The sequence below is a fragment of the Littorina saxatilis genome, linkage group LG15, assembly GCF_037325665.1.
Source record: "Littorina saxatilis isolate snail1 linkage group LG15, US_GU_Lsax_2.0, whole genome shotgun sequence".
NCBI classification, from domain to species: Eukaryota; Metazoa; Mollusca; class Gastropoda; order Littorinimorpha; family Littorinidae; genus Littorina; species Littorina saxatilis.
In genome coordinates this window covers 36,799,749-36,821,017 of record NC_090259.1, presented here as the reverse complement: position 1 = coordinate 36,821,017, position 21,269 = coordinate 36,799,749, and the positions used below count along the sequence as shown (strand labels likewise).

Sequence of the window (21,269 nt, the reverse complement as noted above, 5' to 3'; positions counted from 1 at the left end):
TTGACTTTAAAGTTTGCAACGAAAGTTCGTGGTGCACGGCCAGAAAGTATTTTGTCAGTGAAGGAGCACGCCTTCATTTAATTTAAATCTTTCTTTTAGTGGGAGAATCTTAAGTTTCTTATAATCATCAAATACAAGACTGGATTGTTTCATTAAAATTAGTTTCAGCGCTCGCCTATGTAAACTATACAATGGTTTTAAAGTATTAGCACTGGCAGAGTCCCAGATGGTTGAACAATAATCTGTGATGGTTTGTATATATGCGTTAAAGTATAATAACCTTGAGTGCTGATCTAGAAAGTGTTTAATTCTATTTAACTGATATATTTTTCTGGACATTGTTTTACATAGGCTACCGAACGAACATGATGGGCCCAAGACAAATTATTATCGATATTTACTCCCAAAACTTTATGATCTCCTACCTCCTCTATTGAGTGTGCTCATTAATATAAATAAATCGCAATTCAAGACTCAAATAACATTTTTATGTCCTTATAAAAACAAGAATAAATGCCATGTAGTGCCGGGCGGTTTGAAAACAAATCTAATTCACATTAGTTCTGAATGGCACTAAAAACATCAAGACTTTTTTGAGAAATCACTCACTGAAACGGACGCAGCACGCGCGCGTGCTTACACACGCACACACACACACACACACACACACACACACACACACACACACACACACACACACAGAGGTATAAACACATGGGAAACAAAAGGAAGTAGATGATATTTCTGTATTTCTGAATGTCAAAGCATTCCAATCATAAGTAAGCAGAACCAATAGCAAATTAATGTTCTACGATAAAAAAACAAAACAAAACAAGTCGCGTAAGGCGAAAATACAACATTTAGTCAAGCTGTCGAACTCACAGAATGAAACTGAACGCACTGCATTTTTTCAGCAAGACCGTATACTCTTAGCATCGTCAGTCCACCGCTCGTGGTAAAGGCAGTGAAATTGACGAGCCAGAATAGCGCGGTAGTAGTTGCGCTTAGCAGGATAGCACGCTTTTCTGTATCTCTATTCTTTTTAACTTTCTAAGCTTGTTTTTAATCCAAACATATCATATCTATATGTTTTTGGAATCAGGAACCGACAAGGAATAAGATGAAAGTGTTTTTAAATCGATTTTGGAAATTTTATTTTAATCATAATGTTCATATTTTTTATTTTCAAAGCTTGTTTTTAATCGGAATTTAACATATTTATATGTTTTTGGAATCAGAAAATGATGAAGAATAATATATTTAGAACGTTTTATAAAATAAAAATTTTAATTACAATTTTCAGATTTTTTATGACCAAACTCATTAATTAATTTCTAAACCTCCAAGCTGAAATGCAATACCAAAGTCTGACCTTCGTCGAAGATTGCTTGGCCAAAATTGCAATCAATTCCATTGAAAAATGAGGGTGCCGCCTCAACTTTTACAAAAAGCCGGATATGACGTCATCAAAGACATTTATCGAAAAAATGAAAAAAACGTCTGGGGATATCATTCCCAGGAACTCTCATGTAAAGTTTCATAAAGATCGGTCCAGTAGTTTACTCTGAATCGCTCTACACACACACACACACACACACACACACACATACACACACACACACACACACACACATACACACATACACCACGACCCTCGTCTCGATTCCCCCTCTATGTTAAAACATTTAGTCAAAACTTGACTAAATGTAAAAAGTATGGAAATAAACTACGCATACCATACACTTCAACAATAGGAAATGTGCACATATGTTACCTTGCGAGAGAACCTAACCAAATACATGTTGGACAGTAGCCTGTGAAAGACCTGCAATACAGCAGTAACCCCCTTTTAAGACCGCTAACAACTCTGAAGATTACAAACAAGCCTTAAAAGAGAGGGAGTCTTAAAATAGAGGTACATTTACATTGCTATACAGAAAAAAATCAGAGAAATCAGAGTGTCCTGAACAGGCGTAAGTCTGAAAATGGAGGTTAGATTGTTTGAAAGTTATGAACAGAAAAGCCCAACACCATCTCCAATCAAGCTACTTGCCCTCTGCAATCAAAAGAGCATGGAGCCCATCGTCACGAGAAGGCGGTGGAAATGGATTGGGCTTGTCATGCGAAGAGAGCAGGATAATATCACCACGACTAGGGGCGGGGATATAGCTCAGTTGGTAGCGCGCTGGATTTGTATTCAGTTGGCCGCTGTCAGCGCGAGTTCGATCCCAGGTTCGGCGGAAATTTATTTCACAGAGTCAACTTTGTGTGCAGACTCTCTTCGATGTCCGAACCACCCCCCGTGTATACTACATTGGGTGTGCACGTTAAAGATCCCACGATTGACAAAAGGGTCTTTCCTGGCAAAATTGCTTAGGCACAGTTAATAATTGTCTACCATACCCGTGTGACTTGGAATAAGGCCGTGAAAGGTAAATATGCGCCGACATGGCTGCAATCTACTGGCCGTATAAAATTTCATCTCACACGGCATCACTGCAGAGCGCCTAGAACTGTACCCACGGAATATGCGCGATATAAGCTTCATTGATTGATTGATTGATTGACTGCCCTTAATCAGAGGGAAAGCGCAGGAGAGGCAGACCCAACAACACCTGGACAGAGATGCACGAAACAAAAGTGGGTGCCACCCAGGTGTTTGGTATTGGTTGAAATCACCACAAATCTCATTGTCAACCAATCAGACCCCGCGGCTGGCTCCCACCCACTTGAGTGGCACCCACATTTGCTTCGTGCATCTCAGCCCTGGTGACGGTTAAAGACCCAGCACCATACACGGGGTACCATCCAGAGACTGGCCCAGAACAGCCAGGAGTGGAGGTCCTTCGTTGCTGCCCTACATGCCAACCGGGATAACGGGCAGTCAGTCAGTCAGTAAGTAATGAACAGAAAACGGGGGTTCCACTGCATTGCTAGAAAGAAGACAAGATGCACAAACTGCAAACAGTAAGCATATAATATCCAAAAATGGTTTAGACCAAAAAGCTCTAACAACATACAGAAAGAAAACGGCTATGCTATACTAAGTGTTGAGTCACATGGTTATATATCATACACATTTGGTCAGTGCATCGTTGATCCAAACAATTACTTCTGCAAAATACAGCAGTTTTGCACATGTATCAAAATGTAGGAAAATCTCGTTTCACGAATACATTAACTCTTTCTTGAACCTTTACAAGTGCGTGCGTCACAAACACACACACACACACACACACACACACACACACACACACACACACACACACGGCGCAGTCACTCACACACTCTCTTTCACAGACACACACATACATATATACGAACATATTCACAAAAATACACTCTCTTTCACACACACACACATTAATATATACGATAAAACAAACACACATATACACGATATAACAAACACAAACATCCCCCCCCCCCGCATCTGTACACACCCGGTGCTCTCTCTCTCACACACACACACACACAACCCACACACACACACACACACACATACACACACACACACTCACGCGTTCTCTTTTTTCTCATGCAACAATATTCATCCCCTTCCAATTGCTTTCTCAACTCTCTCTCATCCCACCAGTCACACACAACTTTGCACAAACATACAATTTCATCACATAAATTACTTAAGTAAATACAACATGATTTTTACAAGCACAACCAATGAAAGTTTCAAGACGATTTCCGCCTTGGGTACACTATCGTGCACACCGCCACATAACTGTCAAGTCTTGGATAACTATATGGAGCATACACCCAAGAGCATCCTTCCACCAGGACACATACCGAAAAAAAAACCAACTAAAAAAACAATAGCCAGGTTCTACCTGCGCAGAACGGCAAATATTAGATTACCTTCTCGTGCAGATTGACACACGTGGCAGTTACATAAATCAATTAAGGAAAAAATTCCAACTCGGCAGAGAAATGATTATTGGTGTGTCAGTAACACAATTAAAGCACCAACAAAAAGAAAAGATTGCAGAGAAGCAGCCAGGCTGCACATTGTCGGCATGTGTCCAAGTGGGAGGATTCTCTCGTTACAGGTAAAAGCCCAAACAGATCTATGGTGACTTACAAGGTGATCTAGTCAGCAAGGGAAGTCCCTTTGATAAGCCATTACAACAATGAATCAAAGAAGTTTCATGACAACATCAAAATATCGTGGTTTGTTCTGGACAACTTTGGCACATTCATGGATCATTAACAGGACGATGTAAAAGTAGTTTCTTTGGAAAAAATAACACGTTGAAAATATTTGGTGTAACGTGCAAAAATACAGTTATTCGTTACAGCTGTAATCTGAGGGTGAGATCAATAAGTAGAATGATTTACATAAACCAATAATTATGTAGTATATTCTTCGCACCACACTTTAGGAACATCTTCACTTTTCGACCTCTTTTTCGTTGAAAAGATTTGGACAGACCTCAACACGAAAAGAATTAGAGGCTACATTTACGCATCCTTGAAATAGACATTGTAATTTAATTCAAACGCAACACTCTTTGTATTTAGTCAACAAGTCGGAACATTTTTTTTTTAAGTAGAGGCTCGTATAAAGTCTGTTTTTTTCTTCTTGGAATGAGGACATTTTTACAAATATAATGCGTACATTGTTACTCTCAACATGCATATTTTCTTAAAAAAAAGAAGATGATATGGAAACACAGCTTGACCCAACAGCACATGGCTTCGCATTTCAATAATCACACTTCCGATAATTGGGAAGTTGTGTCAAGTTACATGTACTTTTCAAGAGGCATATCATGATATGCAAGGCCTACTTTCACAGTCGTATCACCGGGTTGATCAAGCAAAACTGTTCACCCGAGATCTGCGCTAAAAATAGCATGTCTATGGTAAACCTCTCGAGTCAGGCTTTTGTTTTTATAACAGAACTCTCCTAAGAAAACTGTCCTTTAGACAAAGCTATTCCAAATCAAATACCACAAAATCTAATTAATGTATGTTCAGCATGTTTCACCAAATCAATTGATTGCAGGTCGTCGGAACACTTAATATAAATTTATAAGTTCAGAAAAGTGATTGGCTGCAGCTAGGCAACAAAAGTCGTTTGAGCAAGGTCAGTTTGGAGAAGTTCCTCCTCTCCCCTCATGTAAGCCCATGTTTTTGTTTTAATTTCAATTTTATAATTATAAATAAACTCCTTTGCGTTGCGTTACCTTGCCCTCTCATCTAGGGATGTTGGCAGCAGATTTGCCGAAATGACCATTATAAAGGTTTTGATAATTTTTCGAACTTTAAGGCAGTCCTTGGTGTCTCACCCCATTGTGAAAAAAGTTGTGCAATCCTACCGAAATGACAGCAAAGTTTAAGGCGATTTAAAAACAAATCTGCGTTTTGCCGACTGTCGAGCTGCCGACTGTCGAGCCCAAACGACACTGTGTTCATGCACATTTGAACACTTCATATTTATAAGGTCGGGGAAGTGATTGACGGCACCTAGGCACCGAGATTGCTTGCCAAGATCACAGAAGAGGGGTCCATAGATCTGAATTCTCACTTTCCACTCTAAGGTGTTGTTCATGAGTTGGCCACAGGATCTAGAGGCTATCACCATCCTCTCCCCTCTCATATCAACCTCTCGCCAAAAGTGTCTGACATTTTGTCCAGAGCAATGCCTGTGCCATTGTTCTGTTCGGCTTCTGACGGTTTGTAGTTGCCCTTCATCTTTCTCGCGCGTCGCACGTGCCACGTGGCGTAAGCAGCGGCGGTGAGGATGATGATGAGAATGACGACGATGGCGATGATGTAGTTACTGCTGCCTGACGAGTTTGCTGCACTCAGCTGACTTTGGCAGAACTCATCTGATCAGAGAGAGAGAGAGAGAGAGAGAGACATGTTAGGACTGGATAACAGAGATGTTATGGTTTCTACGAAGAACAAACAGTATATATGAAGATTCCTACTTGTAGGCGGAGGTGGTGGTTGAATACTTTTACCCGAAACATTGGAACAAAACTGACAAGTTTTAAGACGACTAAACGTTCTGTCTGTCTGTTTGTCTGTCTATCTATCTATGTCTCTCACTTTCTCTCTATTTGTTTGCCCCTCTCTTTTTGTATGTCTCTCTGTCTGTATGTATGTCTGTATCTGCCTGTCTCTCTGTCTGTATGTATGTCTGTATCTGCCTGTCTCTCCACTTGTTTCGTTTCGCAATCATCCTAACCCTAACGCTTAATCCGATTACCTCCAAATTAAAATGTATCTGATCTTTCCTCTTTCGCTGTCTTTTTTATCAGTCTCCCAGAGTTAGTCTTTCTCACCTACTCCAAATGTTTCACTCTATGGTTACCCCCCCCCCCCCCACCAACCTTACTATCTCTTTCTCCGGACTAGGGTTGGACGTACACTCCTCATCCCCTCCCCCCATCCCTCCCCCGCACTTTCCTCTACCTTCTCTTCCTCTACCTCCTCATTATCTCCCTTAACAGCTTTTCTCTTAAATTTGGCACTTACCTATATCTCCCTCTCGACAGCCACATTTCCATCCCCCGACCAGGTTTACGCAGGGTGAAGATTCCCCCGTGCAGTTGTGAAGCTTCTCTTTGCACTCGTCAATGTCACTTTCGCACGTGACACCTCGGAAACCAGTTCCGGTGCACGTGCACTGAAAAGATTTGTTGCCTTGGAGACAGGCGCCATTGTTTTTGCAGGGCTTGGGAGCACACTCGTCTATGTCTGTCTCACAAAACTCTCCTTCGTATCCTGTACCTGAAAAAAAGGAACAGCAAAAAGATTGCTTGAAAGCGCATGATTTCTCGTTCTGAATCAATAAAAGCAATCTTCTGGCTGCACACAAAGACGTATTGGGCTGCCACGGTTGATGGCGAAGACGAACAAATATATAAACAAAGAAATGAGACAATAATGACACCCTTAGGCGAAGATGAAATGAGAATGTCTCGGTACACAAGGAACAGTGAGAAAATGTCCCCTTGGAAAGTCCTTACAACCGTCGGACTCAATGACTTAAACCAGGTCAGTCGTAACAAAACTTTAATCCCATAGTTTTATCCGTTTTTTAGCTCAGCAAATACGAGGTCAGCATCAAACCTCAACGTAAAATTGCTTCCACCCCCCCCCCCCCCACCCCACCCGAAAAAAATAAGAAGAAAAGAAAGGAATAGAAGTGTACATTGGAATTATAAAATGGCCAACAACAACCAACCTGAGCAGTTGCAGAGGTACTGCCTGGCACCGTCCACACACACGCCGCCGTGTTGACACCGGTGGTTGGCGCAATCGTCCACGTTGTCTTGGCAACGGTCGCCTTGGAAACCGGTGCCGGTGCAGTTGCACGTGAAACCGTTGTTGGTGTCGACACATCGCGCGCCGTTGAGACAGGGCTGGGAGCTACACTCGTCCACATTGTGGCCACACTGCGGGCCGGTCCACCCAGGCGTACACTGGCATGTGTAGCCACCCTGCGTGTTGGTGCAACTTCCTACAAATAAGCAAAAACAAAACCAACTTTGTTGAAGAAGAGTTGTTTCAGTGGTGAGGAATGTAGCTGTCTAAGTGGAATGTTAGTACAACGGACACCATCAACTTGAGACAGTACACTCTTTTGTCTCTATTCCAACAACAGAAAAGCCGTTTGAAGGCAGATTTCTCAGCATAGTCCAGTAGGTAGAATTAGATTTGCAATCTGGCTGACTATAACATGCACGCATTCGAAATGTTTTGTGTAACTATATCTTTTAATAAAGTTACAATCTTTTGGTTGTCAGAAAAGAAACTATGGGCTCAAATTTAAGTACCGCAGAGCACACTTAACGTCACAGTACAGGGGCAGCAGCCGTCAGTAAGCGTCACTTATCTCTTCTTCTTTTAAAAATAAACTAAAATACACTATCTAGCTGTAGGTCTTGGACTCACCTCCATTGTAACACACTGTGCTGTTTGCCTGGCACTCGTCAACGTCATTCTCACAGCTGTCTCCATGGTAACCGGTGCCCTGGCACGAGCATCGGTAGCCCCCTATGGTGTTCTGACAGCTACCACCGTTCAGACAGGCGTTCACCCGCAGACACTCGTTCACATCTTCCGCGCACTGTGAACCAGTGAACCCTGTATGTGAACAGTTGCACGTGAAGGGTGTCACGTGAGTGATGCAGTCCTGGCGATCGGTGCAGAGGTCGCGCTGGCACGTGTTGTTATGCCAACCGCAGCGCGTGATGACATCGGGGCACGAGCACAAGCCTCGGTATGAGCAGCGGCCATTGTTGAAACATGGCTGACTGAAGCAGGCGTCTGCTACGCTTTCACACTTTGAACCTGAACAAAGACGAAGAATCTCAATGATCAGCTGACAACACTAGATAAAAAATGTCATAAAATTCAACTACTCGCGCGAAGAATCTCAATGATCAGCTGACAACACTAGATAAAAAAATGTCATAAAATTCAACTACTCGCGCTTAAATATCTGTCCAGTGATCACGCACCGCTTCTCTTCATCTGTAAAGTTTTGTCCCTTTCAACAGCTTCCTTGCACTTGGCCGGGACAGTATTCTTAAACATTACAAACAAAAACATACAAGTAAGAGATGTAGTTCTACATATCTTCAGATTTTTTAATATTTTGTTTTATCATGTAGGCCTATTAATTGACAAACTCGTGACCATAAAGTGAAATGATGGAAAGACAAGACAAATGACCTTTATAAAATGACTCGACTGGGTGTCACTGACTCACCTGTGTATCCAGGTAGACACAAGCAGTTGTATGTGTGAATTCCATCTACACAGGTAGCTCCATTCCTACAGGTGTTGGCCACACAGTCATCAACATTCGCCTCACAGTGAACCCCAGTGAAACCCTCCCTACACTCACACCTGTACGAATCTCCCGCCGTTTTGCATTCCCCGCCATGCTGGCAAGGGGCGGAAAGACAACCCCGCTTGTCTACTTCACAGCTGTCTCCCTGGAACAGTTCCGGACATGCGCACTCATAGCCGTTGACTTTATCGTTACAAGTGGCGTTGTTTTGACAAGGAGAGCTCGCGCATTCGTCAATGTTCTGTTCACAGTTGACTCCAGTGTATCCATCCGCGCATTGGCAGACGAACCCAGGGTAGACGTAGTTCGTGGAATTGGTACTACTTTCCATGCAAGATCCGCCATTTTGGCAGGGATCTGACAAACACTCGTTGATATCCGTTTCGCAGTTAACACCCGTGAAACCGTTTCTACACACACAAGTAAAGTTGGAAGAATTGGAGGAAGAATTGAAGACACAAGTTGCTCCGCTGAGGCACGGATTGTACAGGCACTGGTTGACAGGCGTTTCACAGCGCTCGCCAGAGTAATACACAGGACACAGGCACCTGAAAGTGGAACTATCACTCCTGCACTCCGCGCCGTTCAGACACGGCGAATTGAAACAGAAATCACGAAACTGGCAATAGGCGCCGTAGTAACCAGGCAAGCACGTGCAATTGTAGGAGTCAGGCTGTATCACACACGTCGCGTTGTTCACACAGCGGTGGGCTTTACAGAAGTTAAAGGTCTGGCACAAATTCCCTACATAGTCTTCAGTACACTGACATTCAAAACTATCGTTGGTTTGGTTAGCGAGACACGTCGCACCGTTTAGACAAGGCTGGGAGGCACAGACGTACATGTGTTCACAACGATCCCCGAAATGAGAATCTTGACATTCACACTGAAACGAGTTGACCAGATCCGTACAGTTTCCACCGTTTAAACACGAGTTGCTGACGCAATCGTCGACATTGACGTCACAGTGTGTCCCAGTCCACCCAGACACACACTGACATGAGTAGTTCCCACCTCCTAGAGATTCACAAGTCAATGTGTTGTTTGCGGAGCACGGGTTATCCTCACATGGTTTGAACTCAGTTTCACAGAACTTTCCTGTCCATCCTGATGCACAGCTGCATGTATAGTTCTGATGCTGATCCACACAGGTTCCATTGTTCAAACAGCCATGGTCTTTACAATCATCCACACTTGTCCCACATCCCTCCCCCTCCCACCCCTCCAAGCAGGGACAGGAGACACTGTTCCACTCGTCTTTGCAATAGGAGTTGGGAGGACAAGGGTTGACTTCACACATGGAATCGCCATGGCAACCAGGCGTCAGATTCTGCGACTGGACAGTGACGCCCGCGGGCGTAGATTGACCTTGAAACAAGGGCACGTTGACCTGGTTGAAGGTCACATTTCGCAGGCATCCTTTGAAATGACCTACCCGGTTGCTGCTGTCACCTGAAACGCAACAATCTACAACTGCTGAACGGAGGGTGGCGCAAAAAGTGTCCAAAAATCATGATGGCCTGGCCTAAAAGGTACCAAAACAGAGCAAAGTGCGCATACTAAACGGAATACCACTTTCGTATTCTTTCGAAACCAGAGTACCTGCAAACGTGAAAACATTTGGAGCTAACGATTAAACTGACTGAATTGTCAGTTATTTTGCAGTTTATTTGGCACTTAACGCACTTTTTCCATTGACATCAGCAACGTAATCGTGGTCATAACACATACCAGGTCGGTCAACAGCACCATTTATTTGTGTTTCGACTGTCATAACATAATAATAAGTCAGATCAAATGGAGAACCAATCATTGCAGTTAAGTGAAGATGGTTTAATTACCCCCTAACCACATCTTTACATTTCTCTCACAACAATGCCCTACGGTAAAGCACAGGAAGTACCATCAACTCTCACCTGGCCCGAAAGGTCTGGCACCAGTGTACAGGTGCAGGGTCTGGTTGAACCTGGCATCGTAAGGGTTCATGTTGGCTCTCAGGTAGAGGGCGGTGCCATCAAAGGAGACGAGCAGGTAGGAGTGAATGCGGCGCCAGGAAACCGTGTGCCACTCTCCGTCATTGAACTGGGACTGAGCCGTGATCTGGCCTGGGTGCAGAATCAAGACATGTGAAAACAAGTCATTTGATGCAATGAGGGCTACATTTATGAAAATAAACTCAAAGAACAATGATATTATGGAAATGCTATAAAAGGTGTTCGAACGCCACTGATTAAACCGTGATCACATTGGAAGGAACCGTACTTCGAACAAGTTTACACAAATGTGTTGTATTCAGCACAAAACCTCGCCAAAGACACCGTGGTGACAGCAACGTCTCTACCTTTACAATCTTCACAAGTGCACGTAGCCCACACACGTACTTTGACTGAAGCTGGAGTACATCTGCGCTCGCCCCTGGTACAGACGGAACTCCAGAAACTGGTTGGTTCCCCCAGACAGGGCCCGGAACTCCAGGAGCATGATGGTAGAAGTTGTGTCCCTTGTTCTGAAGCTGATGGCGCCATTTTCTCCAAAGCCAAATTGAGTGCGGTCCAGTGTCATGGTCACCACGCTGCTGCTGCCGTCAAACGTCATGGCTATAGCTGAAGTGTGGACAGAAACACGTTGAAGTAAGTACTATACAAGGTTAGGTATGAGTCGTTTTTGACGTTGATTGATTACTTAAATCAGTTTGTACAAGGTATGAGTCTTTTTGTTACGTTGGTCGACTACTCAAATCAATATTCTAAATATTTTTGGCAAGGTCACAAGGTTTTATCATTGTTTTGATTAAACTTACGCGAGTTTGGAAGCTTATTCGTTACTTCCTCATTGATTACAGCACACTTCACTAGGTCTGTCGCCGAAGCTGATAATTAATTTTGTTTTTAAAAAGCTACTTGTGGATACAGGTTAAATAAATTTGTAAAAAATCCAACTTAATGCATTCATTTTAGTATTTTGTAACTGCTGTAAGTCTGGGCCTTCAAGTGAAAGTATCTGGGCACACGGCTCACTGATACGTTAGGAAAAGGCCGGTTGGCATTTAAAATAAATTCTCTTTTATGTCAGCAACACAAAGAGAATTTATATAAAATCGGTGATAGACATACTGAGAGTTCATTAGGTGACAACATTTTGTTCATGACTAGTACTGTACTAGTGGATCTCCTGTTGTTGAATTAAACGTTTTCCCCCCAGCAGGATTAGCTCAAATATCGTTTCTGGGACTGATCTACCTTCAGTGCAGTTGTCTTCCTGGAATCCTTGAGGACAGAGACAAGAGTAACCTCCCCACTGTGTCTGACACTTTCCGCCATTGCTGCAGGGGTTTCCGGTGCACGTGTCCTCGCGGGGGCAGCCAGGAGAGGGCAGGGGAGGATCGTTCCCAAACACAGAACTCTCTCTGCTCTGCAAGTCCACTGGCTTGAAACTCAGCGTCAGGTCTCGCAGGCAGCCTTGAAAACTGCACGTGATACACATTGTGGCCGTTTAACAAAAGACAGCGGGGAACGGTGAATGGGAGAAGAATGTAAACTATGACATTATGAAAAATGAAGTAAAATAGAACAGGACAAAAAATCGACTACCACATAATTATATTCAACGGGTGGGGGAAAGGAAAACAGGACTTGAAATGTACAAAGATATGCATTGTGGTGAAAGGTAGAACAATGAAAGTGAATATGGACTGTACATATTCTTCTGGATCGTTTTTCTTGTCCGTCTGGAAAACTTAATTTGAAAATATTGTGATGATGTATTGGTACGAACTCATTGAAAGATAAAGATGTGCAAGCATAAGGCATTTAAATCGTGAAATTAATCATGACAGCAACCAGTATGAACGAAACGCGTCCAGAAAGACGCTGACGTAAGCGAAGAAATGAGCTTGACGTTGCAAGCATTTAGTTCAGTTTGCCACTGCACTGATAAAATCTCAGAATGTATGAAAGTATGAAGAATGTAAAGCACCAAAACAGAAGTACAAACTTACCTGTCATAAGTGGGGAGGGCAGAAGGTCTACTGCGCCATTTGTTGAGGGCAGGGTGAGGGTGCAGACGACCCAGGAAGAGAGGTCTGGTGACCAGGATGAAGTTGGCCACCGTTCCTGTCGTCTTGCCGAACATGCCATCACTCTCACGGTACACTGACAATCAAAACAGAGAAATCCACCTAAAACAATGAAGTGTTGTTCCCTTGACTGACATCATACGTATCAGACTTACATTTTGCTGTCAATAAAAAAAGTAAAACAACCGCTGTATTTAGTTCTTTCAATTGCAGCAAGATTATTACCTCCCCTGGAGACCATTGTTCTAAAGTCTTAAAATCACATTGTTATGACTGTATATAATAATTTTCATATTCATTGAGTTTTTAAGTTCTTCCGGCAGTCAACGGGGTGAAGTTAAGTCTTGCCTTTGTCTTGCCAAATGATATCACCGTACGCCGTCAGTTTATGGACAAATACTCAACACGAAATATTGAAGTCTTAAAACTCGTGTCTAGCTGTCCTCAATTCAAATGTATTATATATCACTTTCACAATACACTGCGGGTCACAGAAACTTCGAAATAAACTATATCAAATAATAACGAAATTCACTCTGTAGAACTCATGTGTCGCCATCACTTTGCCAAACACATCATCATTCTTTAGGTACACTGTGAGTTAAAAACCACACGACATAATAACACTTGAATGTTAATGTATCATCTAAGGTCAAACAAAAATTTAGAGCAAAACGAAAATGGGTTAATGTTTTGACTACCCTGTGCAACAGTTCCTGTTGAAAGAATTGAACCGTATAATTTTGGTTGCTAAAATGTGCATAAGTATTTATACAAAAACAAAGGCTTCAATGCCTCTTTTTGTTTTATTCGAAAAGCAATTGCAGATCAGAAATATAAAATTATGATTTTTATTCCTCTTTTTCATTTTGATTTTTCTAGTCTTATTTCTTTTCTTTTTTTCTCTTTCTCTTCTCAATTCTAGATACGGACCCATAGTTACACCAAGATGTATATAGTGGATGTCATACTGTGTTTTGTGTGTGTGTATAATTATAATGATATGCATTTTAAATACATATTTCAACAGCCTACACACATGTTTATTTATAACAGATTAATCTTTAAGGAGGTGCTGTACATGTTATGTCCATCGTTAGAATCATACATATTTGAGTGAAATGTGCAGGTTTTGAGGAAAAAAGAAAAAAAAAGAAAAAAAAAGAAAAAAGAAGAAAGACAAAACAGAAAATTAAGGTAAGAAAAAAAAGAAGGAAAAAAAAACCAGTTCCTGAACAAGCTGATGAGCTAGTACGTAAGTCGCGAGGACACCATCCTTTGGTAGCTATTACAGGAAACTGCCGTTTTTGTTTGTTTGGTTGATTTGTGTTTTCTCTCTCGTTTTTGGCATTGGTCGTTAACGTTACTCATTCCCATACCCACCTTGCACAGAATAACGACCGTTGCCTAATGTGAGAGCGACACGTATCCAGTCCCCATTGGTCAGATTGGTGCCTACACGGCTGATCTTGTCAGAGTCACGTGACACCAGCTGCAGACGGAGTTGCCCCCCTTCTAGCATCAATGCTAGGTTGTCTGTTGTTACCTGTACCACAATTAACAGAGCATGAAATACGACTTTGTATACAGGTGAAGAAAATATTAGATACTGAACTATGACACTGATCCCCCTCCCCCTCCCCAATGCATCCCTTTTCCCGGCCACCGGCCACCCCCATACACACGCTTTTTCAAGTCATTTCAAGGCTGACAATTTCAACCCCCAAGAATAAAAAGCTCCAGTGAAAAAGAAAAAGAAAACTGTACAATCTTGCACACCGACGATGACGAAATGTCACTGGCTATATTGCCTAAAAAGAAAACAAACTGAGAAAAACATGCCGCAACATTAAAGGGTCAAGGCTGCCTTTCATGCTATAGTGCTTACCAGCAGAATTTGCACAGTAACAATCAAACAACCAAGGAAACCAAGAAACAAATCATTCCTCACCGTATACAGGATCAGCCCAGAAGGGTGAGTGGCCGAAATCCAGAAAGAGATTTCCGTGACTTCTGCGTAGCTGCCGAAATGCATCATAGACCCTGCTTCAAAGTGGGCTGTGTTTTGAACCGTGCACGTGTCACCCGTATAGCCTGTGGCGCACTCACAGTACTTCTCTGTCCACTTGTCCACGCACTTGCCCCCGTTTTTACACATCGTGGCCAAACAAGGATCGTGGCTTTTGCAGCCTGGAGTGGGTTGCAGGTATTGTGATGGGGACAATGATGTTGGGGTGATGTTGGTGGTGATGGGTGTGGTGGTAGTGTTGGAGGTGGTGGTGGTGGTGGTGGTGGTTGTTGTAGTGTTGGAATTCGGCATCAGATTGACACTGTGTCCGTTGACCAGCAGGTTCTGCACAAAGTTTGGCCTAGATTAAAGCTGTGGTCTTTTTATGACTTTCCGGGGCTACGAGGTAAAAAAGACAGGGATGAAAATCATGTACAGAATTCTGTACAGCAAACGCTACACGAAACCCCACCTATACGGCGTGTATGACCTTGAGAGCTTCAGTCAACGCTTGAATTTTGCAGGGATAACATCCGGTTTGCTCTCTCAAGACTGATCATATTATATCTTCAAGAGAGATCAAGGGGAAAAAATAAACGCCCCGGCGAAGATTCGAACTCTCGACCTCGAGACTTCGTGTCTGATGTCCTAACCACTAGGCTACTGCGCCAATTGAGAAAACTAAGGAAAAAACATTGATATGAATTTATGTTATGTTATTCTTGAAGCAGCATGATTTATATATCTATCCGCCCACTGTTCAGAAGTGAATACATGCATAACTATTTCTTTGATGTCTGTTTTCAACTTCACAGAGCTTTGGAGAGATTTAAATACTCTTCTTGTCATTTTTCTTGCATGTTGTAAATAGAGATATCGCAGCTATTTGCAAGGCGCGAATGTCGTGTAGCATGACGGTGTAAACATGTACTGCGATTCCGTGAAACATGTTTGCAAATAAAGGCAAATTTGAAGGGCAATTTTTACATTTTTGCAACGCAAGCGTAGATTGATATAAAATTATTATTTTGTCCATCTTTGACAACACTGGTGGAGTGGCCTAGCGGTTAAGACATCGGCCCCGACATTTCGAGGGCCCGAGGGCTTGAGTTCGAATCCCTGCCAAGTCGTTTATTTTTTCTGCTCGATCCTTCTTGACAAGTATGCCCAGCTTTGAGAGAGAAAACCGGATGTTACCACTGCAAAATTCAAGCGTTGACTGAAGCTCTCAAGGTCATACACGCCGTATAGATGGGGTTTCGGGTAGCGTTTGCTGTACAGAATTCTGTACATGATTTTCACCTTATCTTTTCAAACTCGTAGCCCCGGATAGTCATAAATAGACCACAGCTTTAAGATACAATCTATCTATGCGTTCAGTATTCGTCTGAAATAAGTACACCAGCAGCAGTTTCTATTTATTGGCAGCAATAACACACATCAGAACTATGTCAAATATTTAAAGAATCTAAAAAGACAGAATTTGATAATTATTATTCGTGTTCTTACCTCCTGAAACTGAGTGGGCAACAAAACGTACCAAAAGGTGCACATTGAATGAAATGCACGTGCACATCTACAATAGTGGAACCCTAAAGTTGGACATGGATACCAAAACCTAAAAAAAAAAAAAAAAAATTGATTAACATTTAAAACGTACTTTACTGAACTATTCAGACAAGCCTGAAGACAATTTTTGCGGGTAGCTAGTTTGGTATTCTTTGAGACAAAAAAGCATCAGAAAAAGTGACAGTTGAAAACGATGTGGGTAACATGGTTTCAACTTTTCACCCAAAAGGCCGTAGTTGTGCACATGCTTAGTCCAAACCGGGGAGCATGCGTGCTTGATGACTCACCCCAAGACATCCAGTGAATCCTTCAACAGTCGTCAGCTTGCTTCTCATGTAAGCAGTCACGTCCGTCACCCCGCCAACGTACAACGCTCCATCCAGGTTCAGCTCGGTGGCGTTCTCAGGCGCAGAAAGTGTCACAGTGCAAGAATCATTTCCATCACATTCGTGGGGGTTGAAGGTCACAGAGGTCATGAGGGTTGTCATGGCGACGTCCACAGTGAGACTGTAGAGGCCATGGACGGGGTCAGGCAGCGACAAGGCGCCACCTAGTGAGTAAAGTCCGTCACTCTGAGTGATGTGCAAAGATTGTGACAGAAGCTCCAGTGAGAAGTGTTGAGGATGGCCAGTGGCGGATATCTGCAAAAGGTAAAGATATTTGTTTTGAGGTTTTGTTAGTGACATGTACATGCGAACTTTGAAGGGAAGTGAATACACTGGATCCCCTTTGAGATCTCACTCTCAGATAGCAGTTCGTGAAAGGGAAGGAATCTTAAAATGGAGAGAAATTTACAGATGTTCAGAAGAGAACATCTGAGAGAACATCTGAAACACAAGGTCTTTATGCACTCTGTCAGTTCACTTAAAAGGGTCTGTAAGTGAACTACAAAGTCTTCGTTTGTATGACCATTTTAAAATTCTCTGTAATCATCCCTCGTTCATTAGAGTAGTAGCGATATTGAAGTTTTCAAGATGGTCTGATGATTTCAAGCACCGCACAAGAAAAAGTAGTTGCAGAAAATACATTTACATGAGACCAACAACTCATACAAAACACAGAAACGAACAGTAAAATGCATAGATAAAAAGGAATCTATCCCCTCCTTTATCATACTACATGATTGAAATACAACAAATCAAAAGCAAATATGGTACATACCCCTGAAGCAAACACGAGAACACCTTTAGGCACAGTGCTGGTGAAGGTAAACCGTATCTGCGTAGTAGAATTCGCCTCCCTCTTCCTCCGTCTCTTCCCACTTCCCCCTTTAGCCAACAGGGACAGTGAAGATAGTTTCAGCACGTGAAATCCGTTGAAGTTGGCTGTTCGGACTTCCTGGCACAAGGTTCCGGTAATGCCGTTGGGACAGCTGCAGTTGAAACTTGCGTCATCACTTTCTGTGCAAACTGCGCCATTTTGACAAGGCGACGCCTCGCATTCCTTGACGTTTGTGTCACAAAGTTTACCTGTATAGAAAAAACGGAGTTGCAAATGTAAAGACAATGACCGGAAGAAGAAGAAGTAGAAGAAGAAGAAGAAGTAGAAGAAGATGAGGAGAAAGAGCCAAATTCAGCCTCCGCAGGACAAGTCACCAGAACAGTGACACGTAAGTGTGAATAGATTAGTAATAAAAGTTATCACAATGCAGACTGTTTACGGCACAAACGATAACATCTATACACATTTTAACAGACCAGACTGTTAAATTGAACATTAAAGGCACACTCAGCTTCACGTAAACCATCAGTTTCTGGCCACAGACACTGTCAGGCTTTTACACACAGTACAAACACCCTTTCGTTTAAACACTCACCGCTTGAGAACATCATTGGTGCCCTCCGTAAAGAGCGAGCATTTTTCAAATAATTTATTTTTGTGTGGCCAGCCGGATTTACAATGTCAATGAGACAAATCGGACGCATCGTTTTGGCGCTAGACCTAACTTTTAAAAACTAAATAATAAATTGACAGCTTGTTACACAAACATTCTTAAATCATAAAAGAATTCTTTTTTCATCAAGACAAGATCAGTACAATTCGAAGTTTTGAAAGTTTGAAAAAAGAAGCATGTCACGCAAGGCCCGCGAGCAGACGAATTTTCTGCATAGCGCTTGCTTCTTTAGAAGCCAACCGCCGCCGATAAGTTCGTGTGACTCGCAGCCGTTTGATGCGTTTTAGATTCAGAGGTACAAAATTACGTGCTATTGCAGATAATGCGAGTCGCATTGAAATCACAAACTGACTACGAAATTATGAGAAAAAAAAGGAAAAGGGATCACACGGGTTCACGATGGCTCAGAGTTTAGATAAACCACGATGACTGGTATGGTGTGTGGTTTACGCGATCTAAATAGCCATTCAAACGAACTGTGTCATTTAATGCTATTAAATGCTATTGCAAGTGTTTCACATAAGGTTAGAACTGCTTTTTCATGCGAAGATTTAAATCGTTCTGTAAACCATTTGAGGCAGACTGAGCCTTTAACAAGAAATAAAAGGCAAACTGTAACCGCATGCAACGTTATGTACCTGTGAAACCAGGAGGACACGAGCACTGAAAGGCGTTAGGCAGGTCGACACAGGTACTGTTGTTCGCACAAGGCTGTGACGTGCAGTCGTCTTGGTCAACCTCACACAGCATACCTGAGCAAAACACACATTTTTCTTTCTTCTTCCTCAGAACAGTTTACACTCAAGCACAGGCATTCACAGGATGTCTTAATTACACACGCGTATGTGCATTCACGTCCAGACACAAGCACGTAGCTCTACAATCACGTGCATTCACACCCAGACACAAGCACGTAGCTCTACGTCCACGTGCATTCACACCCAGACACAAGCACGTAGCTCTACGTCCACGTGCATTCACACCCAGACACAAGCACGTAGCTCTACGTCCACGTGCATTCACACCCAGACACAAGCACGTAGCTCTACGTCCACGTGCATTCACACCCAGACACAAGCACGTAGCTCTACGTACACGTGTATTCACACCCAGACACAAGCACGTAGCTCTATAATCACGTGCATTCACACCCAGACACAAGCACGTAGCTCTACAATCACGTGCATTCACACCCAGACACAAGTACGTAGCTCTACAATCACGTGCATTCACACCCAGACACAAGCACGTCGCTCTACAATCACGTGCATTCACACCCAGACACAAGCACGTAGCTCTACGTCCACGTGCATTCACACCCAGACACAAGCACGTAGCTCTATAATCACGTGCATTCACACCCAGACACAAGCACGTCGCTCTATAATCACGTGCATTCACACCCAGACACAAGCACGTAGCTCTATAATCACGTGCATTCACACCCAGACACAAGCACGTCGCTCTATAATCACGTGCATTCACACCCAGACACAAGCACGTAGCTCTATAATCACGTGCATTCACACCCAGACACAAGCACGTAGCTCTACAATCACGTGTATTCACACCCAGACACAAGCACGTAGCTCTATAATCACGTGCATTCACACCCAGACACAAGCACGTAGCTCTATAATCACGTGCATTCACACCCAGACACAAGCACGTCGCTCTATAATCACGTGCATTCACACCCAGACACAAGCACGTAGCTCTATAATCACGTGCATTCACACCCAGACACAAGCACGTAGCTCTACAATCACGTGCATTCACACCCAGACACAAGCACGTAGCTCTACAATCACGTGTATTCACACCCAGACACAAGTACGTAGCTCTATAATCACGTGCATTCACACCCAGACACAAGCACGTAGCTCTACAATCACGTGCATTCACACCCAGACACAAGCACGTCGCTCTATAATCACGTGTATTCACACCCAGACACAAGCACGTAGCTCTACAATCACGTGCATTCACACCCAGACACAAGCACGTCGCTCTATAATCACGTGTATTCACACCCAGACACAAGCACGTAGCTCTATAATCACGTGCATTCACACCCAGACACAAGCACGTAGCTCTATAATCACGTGCATTCACACCCAGACACAAGCACGTAGCTCTATAATCACGTGCATTCACACCCAGACACAAGCACGTAGCTCTACAATCACCTGCATTCACACCCAGACACAAGCACGTAGCTCTATAATCACCTGCATTCACACCCAGACACAAGCACGTAGCTCTATAATCACCTGCATTCACACCCAGACACAAGCACGTAGCTCTATAATCACGTGCATTCACACCCAGACACAAGCACGTAGCTCTACAATCACGTGCATTCACACCCAGACACAAGCACGTCGCTCTATAATCACGTGCATTCACACCCAGACACAAGCACGTAGCTCTATAATCACGTGTATTCACACCCAGACACAAGCACGTCGCTCTATAATCACGTGTATTCACACCCAGACACAAGCACGTAGCTCTACAATCACCTGCATTCACACCCAGACACAAGCACGTCGCTCTATAATCACGTGCATTCACACCCAGACACAAGCACGTAGCTCTACAATCACGTGCATTCACACCCAGACACAAGCACGTAGCTCTACAATCACGTGCATTCACACCCAGACACAAGCACGTCGCTCTATAATCACGTGCATTCACACCCAGACACAAGCACGTAGCTCTACAATCACGTGCATTCACACCCAGACACAAGCACGTCGCTCTATAATCACGTGTATTCACACCCAGACACAAGCACGTAGCTCTATAATCACGTGCATTCACACCCAGACACAAGCACGTAGCTCTATAATCACGTGCATTCACACCCAGACACAAGCACGTAGCTCTACAA

At 43.1% G+C, this 21,269-nt stretch overlaps 1 protein-coding gene across 1 annotated transcript in view; it reads right to left on the bottom strand.

Annotated features, from left to right (window-relative positions):
* Positions 1–732: 732 nt before the first annotated feature.
* Positions 733–21,269, bottom strand: part of LOC138948005 (protein crumbs homolog 1-like) — a 41,624-nt gene continuing 21,087 nt past the window's right edge. Inside the window, exons 12-25 of the mRNA XM_070319532.1 lie at positions 19,009–19,122; positions 17,638–17,945; positions 16,764–17,117; positions 14,820–15,252; positions 14,283–14,477; positions 12,822–12,975; positions 12,064–12,290; positions 11,206–11,427; positions 10,741–10,929; positions 8,741–10,276; positions 7,921–8,319; positions 7,211–7,486; positions 6,499–6,753; positions 733–5,846 (exon numbers count right to left, since the gene is read on the bottom strand). Of these exons, the coding sequence (XP_070175633.1) occupies positions 5,611–5,846; positions 6,499–6,753; positions 7,211–7,486; positions 7,921–8,319; positions 8,741–10,276; positions 10,741–10,929; positions 11,206–11,427; positions 12,064–12,290; positions 12,822–12,975; positions 14,283–14,477; positions 14,820–15,252; positions 16,764–17,117; positions 17,638–17,945; positions 19,009–19,122 (4,898 nt within the window). The 3' untranslated portion in view covers positions 733–5,610. The remainder of the gene's footprint in view (positions 5,847–6,498; positions 6,754–7,210; positions 7,487–7,920; positions 8,320–8,740; positions 10,277–10,740; positions 10,930–11,205; positions 11,428–12,063; positions 12,291–12,821; positions 12,976–14,282; positions 14,478–14,819; positions 15,253–16,763; positions 17,118–17,637; positions 17,946–19,008; positions 19,123–21,269) is intronic.